At 46.8% G+C, this 7,105-nt stretch overlaps 1 protein-coding gene across 1 annotated transcript in view; it reads right to left on the reverse strand.

The window, feature by feature from the left end:
- The window catches only part of LOC127424728 (taste receptor type 1 member 1-like), a 57,617-nt gene extending 57,429 nt beyond the window's left edge, over nucleotides 1-188 (reverse strand). The window contains exon 1 of the mRNA XM_051670150.1: nucleotides 10-188. Within this exon, the coding sequence (XP_051526110.1) occupies nucleotides 10-188 (179 nt within the window). The remainder of the gene's footprint in view (nucleotides 1-9) is intronic.
- Between the last annotated feature and the right edge of the window lie 6,917 nt (nucleotides 189-7,105).

The raw sequence follows: 7,105 nt of genomic DNA on the forward strand, positions 1-7,105 counted from the left end.
CTTGCTTACCTGGAACATTCAATGGCCTCTGGGGTGGACAGGGGTGTAGCATGATCCACTTCATGTAAGGCAAAAAGACCACCCAATAAGTAATCTCCCTCCAGTCTGTACTCAGATGATGAGCAAGAGACACTAAAGAAACAAATAATAAAGCACAAAAGGAAAGTGTAAATGCTACTTGGAAGCATGATTTCAGATGGAATATTGCTCGTGAAAAAGGGATGCACAATTTCCATTCATTTGAGAGAATTCAGGCTCATATATGACACTTTAATTTGCCTTAAACACATTTGAATTTGCTTAAACCACTGATTTCACTGATACAAATGTCCATATCTAAATTCACAAAGCATATGTCAGGCAGTTATTAAGTAGAGCATTACACCACACCACAAACAACAGAAGATGCAAAACGTCACTTTAAGTTACATTTTGGGCAGCACTTCTTCTCCTCATTACTCATTCAAAATGATATATTCACATAATCTCAGTTTTACTCAATGTTTGTTACACAATTCAGAAGAGCCAATCTATGGAAGACGTTTATCATGATTACCAACATCTGATCATCCAAAGAAGTTTACAAAGTAAGCTGTCATGCAATAAACTGTTTAACTGCAGCTATCTTTCTGTATTGGTTTTAAATTTGCATTAGAATTATCACTCATAAAAGTTTCCTACTTTAGAGGTGGTAGAAAATACAGACATTGTCTCTATGGCACCATTTCCACCTGGTATTAAGATGCATTTTTGGTGATTGGATCACACGTGGTCAGCGCTAAATACAGGTCTAAACAGGGTCTAAAACCTTTTGTGATCGCATCACAAAAACCACATACGTATGTGGTCAAAAACACATGTAACCGCATCACATTTGAGGTGAAACGCAAATCTGTCCTGTATGCGTCACGACAGCAGCGAAACGCCACTTCTCACCTGTCAATCAACTGTTGCGCTAAAACTTCGCCGGTTACAAACTGTTTAAAAGGAAATAACCGTCCGATTAGAAAAATTAAAAAAGGATATATACACAAGCGAGAGAACTTCAAAGACCTTCTTCGGTGTGTTTGATATCAACATGCAGGGACACTTATGAGAAGCACGAACATCTGCAGCTCAGGTTAATACAACTCATTTTTATAGTTGTAGTTATAGTTTAGTAAACATAATTTACTAAAATAATGGATAATTCTGCTTGAAATGTTGATTTTTTGCTTAGATTATATTTCAGCAGCTTCTTTGAGAAATAGCACGCCTTTTTTCTGCGCTTTATTTGGCTTTTTTATAGTTTATCATGCAGTAACACACTGACATAGTGATTGATGTATTTCATAATGAAACAGAGTCCCTCCCCTCCAAATCTGATCACAAGTGGTCACAGTAGACACATTTAAATGGCCAGGTGTAAACAGTGATGTGTCTCACCTGACCACGTGATCGAATCACCCGAGACGCATCTTAATACCAGGTGTAAACGGGGTCTGTATGAAATGTATTATACGATTCCATTCCTATTAAACTGCAAGAAAACGGGAGTCTAAAAAGTCCTCAGAAAATTGGCATTGATTTTGAAAGGGTTTTGCAGTTTTTAATGTACTGTAAATTGTGGTTGATCACTGAGTATTATGTTAAATCTGTCTAAAGCAACCAGAGTAAATTATCTTTTTTGCTACAATGAAGGGCAGGCTCTAATGACTTTTAGCGTAAGAGGACCAGCCTTTTTGCCCCCTTTTTTAAAAGTTGACATTTTTTGGTCATACTAATTCGTGTAATATAGTATTTCTGCTTCTGTAATATTTAACTCGTTGTTTACTTTAGATAATGTAAACCATAGTGCTTCAATTTACAATCATTACTAACCTAATTAGAGAAACAAGAAATTGAAGACAACAGTTGATAGTTACTTTTAGTGGTCTCTTTCACAAAACATCTTAACAGCACCTCAGCTAGTAATCGTGTTACATAGCACTTTGATGATTAAAATTTTTTTACTGTTTCAGGAAATCCACATCTATTGAAACATGGATACTGTGACCTTCAGGGGGGAAAGTTGTTTGCATTTACTTTACATTTTTTTTAAATTTGTTTAACCCTGTCCCTGCATCAATTCAAATGATTTTGCATATTGGACAACAATTTAGAATAATTACCCAACAAGTGTCACATTACACCACCAGTGTGAATGAGTTCTAGGAAAAGATATAAGAACTGCATACTAACCAGGGGCATGATTAGGATTTGAAAACAGCAGGGGCTGAGACCAAATCATCAGGGGCTAGGATGGGGCTTATCGTCTAAGAGGGGTATTCTTCTACAAAAAACAACAAAAAAACATTTCACAGGTTTCAAGCTTTTGAGATCACAGATGAGGTTGTAGATAAAACCAAATGTAGTTCTGTATTAACAGTATATATATATATATATATATATATATATATATATATATATATATATATATATATGTGTGTGTGTGTGTGTGTGTGTGTGTGTGTGTATGTATATAAACATTCAGGTGACTGAGGCATAACATGCTAATCAGTTCCCCATTTGGCACACAAGGTGAGAAACGTCCTGGTTACTTTCGTAACCTCCGTTCCCTGATGGAGGGAATGAGACGTGTCGATGTAGTGACGCTAGGGGTCACTCTTGGGAGCCCCAAACACCTCTGCTTTTATTTTAAAATGCCAATGAGAATTGGCGAGTGGAATTTGCATGCCACTCCCCCCGGAAATACGGGTATAAAAGGTGCTGGAATGCAACCACTCATTCAGGTTTTGTGCTGAGGAGCCGAGACCAGGTCCCGGCCATTTCAGCGGGTAGTTCAGCATTGTGGCAAGAGGGACACAACGTCTCGTTCCCTCCATCTGGGAATGGAGGTTACGAAAGTAACCAGGACATACCTTATCTATCACTCACTCGACGTTGTGTCGATGTAGTGACACTAGGGTTCCCTATACAAAATGCCACAACTAGCTGAACTGTGTTACGTGAACTGGGGGTGTGTGATGGGCAGACTGCTGTGTGCCTCGTAGCCAGCGCACCAGGCCGTCAAGTAACCTCCCCCAACGCTCTTATGAGCGTCAAATGGTCCGTTAGGAACAAGTCAGCTGCCCAACTATAGGGACAGGCTAGCCTAGCTGAGGCCTCTTTTCCCTCTCTTTTCTCCCCAAAAAGAGTGGAATTTGTTAACTGACTGGGAGCCATAAGTGTCTGCGTCGGGGGAGACCACACCCTGCCCAAAGGGGGGGGGTATTTTGAGTGGAATACGTCATATGGTCTTACCGAGTCTTGTCGGAAGTACACTATATTGCCAAAAGTATTCGCTCATCTGCCTTTAGACACATATGAACTTAAGTGACATCCCATTCTTAATCCATAGGGTTTACTATGACGTCGGCCCACCCTTTGCAGCTATAACAGCTTCAACTGTTCTGGGAAGATTTTCCACAAAGTTTAGGAGTGTGTTTATGGGAATTTTTGACCATTCTTCCAGAAGCGCATTTGTGAGGTCAGACACTGATGTTGGACGAGAAGGCCTGGCTCGCAGTCTTCGCTCTAATTCATCCCAAAGGTGCTCTATTGGGTTGAGGTCAGGACTCTGTGCAGGACAGTCAAGTTCTTCCACACCAAACTCGCTCATCCATGTCTTTATGGACCTTGCTTTGTGCACTGGTGCGCAGTCATGTTGGAACAGGAAGGGGCCATCCCCAAACTGTTCCCACAAAATTGGGAGCATGGAATTGTCCAAAATCTCTTGGTATGCTGAAGCATTCAGAGTTCCTTTCACTGGAACTAAGGGGCCAAGCCCAGCTCCTGAAAAACAACCCCATACCATAATCCCCCCTCCACCAAACTTCACAGTTGGCACAATGCAGTCAGACAAGTACCGTTCTCCTGGCAACCGCCAAACCCAGACTCGTCCATCAGATTGCCAGATGGAGAAGCGTGATTCGTCACTCCAGAGAACGCATCTCCACTGCTCTAGAGTCCAGTGGCGGCATGCTTTACACCACTGCATCCGACGCTTTGCATTGCACTTGGTGATGTATGGCTTGGATGCAGCTGCTCGGCCATGGAAACCCATTCCATGAAGCTCTCCACGCACTGTTCTTGAGCTAATCTGAAGGCCATATGAACTTTGGAGGTCTGTAGCGATTGACTCTGCAGAAAGTTGGCGACCTCTGCGCACTATGCGCCTCAGCATCCGCTGACCCCGCTCTGTCATTTTACGTGGCCTACCACTTTGTGGCTGAGTTCCCAATCGCTTCCACTTTGTTATAATACCACTGACAGTTGACTGTGGAATATTTAGTAGCGAGGAAATTTCACGACTGGACTTGTTGCACAGGTGGCATCCTATCACAGTACCACGCTGGAATTCACTGAGCTCCTGAGAGCGGCCCATTCTTTCACAAATGTTTGTAGAAGCAGTCTGCATGCCTAGGTGCTTCATTTTATACACCTGTGGCCATGGAAGTGATTGGAACACCTGAATTCAATTATTTGGATGGGTGAGCGAATACTTTTGGCAATATAGTGTATGTCATGTGTAGAGGTTCCATGTAGGGAAGGAGTTTCTACAGAGCATGGCGACCGGGGGCAGAGGAGCCTCTGTCCAAGGAAGACGCAGTTTGCCATCAGGGAAACAATTTTGCGTAAGATATCACATGGGGTCGCCTTCGGGGAACCAGCACATGTGGAGCACCTACCTCAGTACAGGGGCTCATTAGCGCATGTACTGGGCCGGTCAGCGAGTTTCTCCGCAAACTCAACTGCCAGAGGGCTAAGGAGGAAAGTCATCCAGGGATCACAGTCTGTGAACACGACTGGGAGTCAAGAGCACAAGTTTTCACCTCAAGGGAGGGGAAAGGCGCTATGCGCAAGCGGTACACCCGGCCAGTTTGTCCCGGAACTTACCTGCTCATGCTTGCCAATACAATGGTTGAGACTGGCTCAACCTGGACATTGTAGAACCTCGCAAAGGTGTTGGGTGTTGCCCAGCCCGCTGCTCCACAGATGTCTGCCAAGGAGGCGCCACTGGCCAGGGCCCAGGAGGCCGCCACACTCCTGGTGGAGTGGGCTCATAACCCCACAGGAAGTGGCACGTCCTGAGTCTGATATGCCATTGCGATGGTGTCAATGACCCAGTGGGCAATCCTCTGTTTGGAGACATCGCTTCCTTTCCGCTGTCCACCAAAGCAAACAAAGAGTTGCTCGGAGCTTCTAAGGCTCTGCATGTGATCCAAATAGATGCATAAAGCTCACACCGGACACAGCAACGCCAAGGCTGGGTCTGCCTCCTCCTAGGGCAGCACTTGCAGGTTCACCACTTGATCCCTAAAAGAGGTTGTGGGAACCTTGGGCACATAGCCCGGTCGTAACTCCAGGCATGATTCGCTGACAGAGAACGCCTGCAGTTCCCATACTCTTTTGATGGAAGTGAGCGCAATCAGGAGGGCAGTCTTCAAAGAGATTGCCTTAAGCTCAGCTGACTCCGAAGGACTACAGAGAGATCCCACGAGGGGACGAGGCACAGCCTGGAGGGATTCAACCTCCTAGCGCCTCTCAGGAACCTGATGATCAAGTCGTGCTTCCCCAAATACTTCATCGTGATGAGCCAAAATGGCAGCTACATACATCTTCAGGGTGGAGGGGGACAGCCTCTCCTGCAGGAAGGAAAGCACTGATCCAACTGCGCATCTCCGGGGGTCTTCGCATCGGGAAGAACACAACTTAGCAAACAGATGCCACTTCAAGGCATACAGGTGCCTCGTAGAGGGAGCCCTAGCCCGAATGATCGTGTCAACCACTGTGGGTGGTAGGCCACTTAGGTCTTCGACATCCCATCCAGGGGCCAGACGTGGAGATTTCACAGGTCTGGTCGTGGGTGCCAGATGGTGCCCCGTCCCTGAGAAAGAAGGTCCTTCCTCAGGGGAGGAGCGTGAAATCTGAGAACCATGTCTGGGTGGGCCAGTAGGGTGCTACTAGGACGACCTGCTCCTCGTTCTCCCTGACCTTGCACAGGGTCTGTGCAAGTAGGCTTACTGGGGGAAATGCGTATTTGCATAGTCCAGGGGGCCAGCTGTGTGCCAGCACATCTATACCGAGGGGTGCCTCGGTCAGGGCGTATCAAAGCGGACAGTGGGAGGATTCCCGTGAAGCAAACAGGTCTACCTGTGCTCGACCGAATCGACTCCAAATCAGCTGAACCACCTGAGGGTGGAGTCTCCACTCTCCCCTGAGGGTAATCTGACGTGACAACGCGTCTGCTGTGTTGAGATCGCCCGGGATGTGAGTGGCTTGCAGCGACTTGAGGAGCTGCTGACTCCAGAGGAGGAGACGGTGGGTGAGTTGTGACATGCAATGGGAGCGTAGACCACCTTGGCAGTTGATGTGTGCTACCGTTGCTGTGTTGTCTGTCTGGACCAACACGTACTTGACCTGGATCAACAGCCGAAACCTCCACGGGGTGAGCAGAACTGCCAACAACTCTAGGCAGTTGATGTGCCAACACAGCCACGGGCCAGTCCAGGAGCCGGCAGCTGTGTGCCTGTTGCATACGGCACCCCTGCCCTTCTTGGAGGTGTGTGTTGTAACCACAACGTGCCTGGAGACCTATTCTAGGGGAACCCCTGCCCGTAGAAATGCAAGGTCGGTCCAAGGGCTGAAGAGGCGGCGACAGATCAGCGTGATGGCCACGCAATGTGTCCCACGGTGCCATGCCCATCTCGGGACTCGAGTCTGAAGCCAGTGCTGAAGCGGTCTCATATGCATCAACCCAAGCGGTGTGGTCGCCGCCGAGGATACCATATGTCCCAGGAGCCTCTGAAAAATTTTCAGTGGAACTGATGTTCTCCATCTGAATGCCTCCATGCTCGTTCGTGAGGCGCGCTGTCATCGAGACTGAGTCCAACTCCAAACCGAGAAAATAGATGCTCTGAACCGGGGAGAGTTTGCTCTTTTCCCAGTTGACCCGAAGCCCCAGTTGGCTGAGGTGCTGGAGCACGAGGTCCCTGTGTGTGCACAGCAACTCTTGAGAGTAAGCTAGGATTACCCAGTCATCAAGATAGTTGAGGATGCGGATGCCCACTTCCCTTAGCGGGGC

Source organism: Myxocyprinus asiaticus, chromosome 33 (genome assembly GCF_019703515.2).
Source record: "Myxocyprinus asiaticus isolate MX2 ecotype Aquarium Trade chromosome 33, UBuf_Myxa_2, whole genome shotgun sequence".
NCBI classification, from domain to species: domain Eukaryota; kingdom Metazoa; phylum Chordata; class Actinopteri; order Cypriniformes; family Catostomidae; genus Myxocyprinus; species Myxocyprinus asiaticus.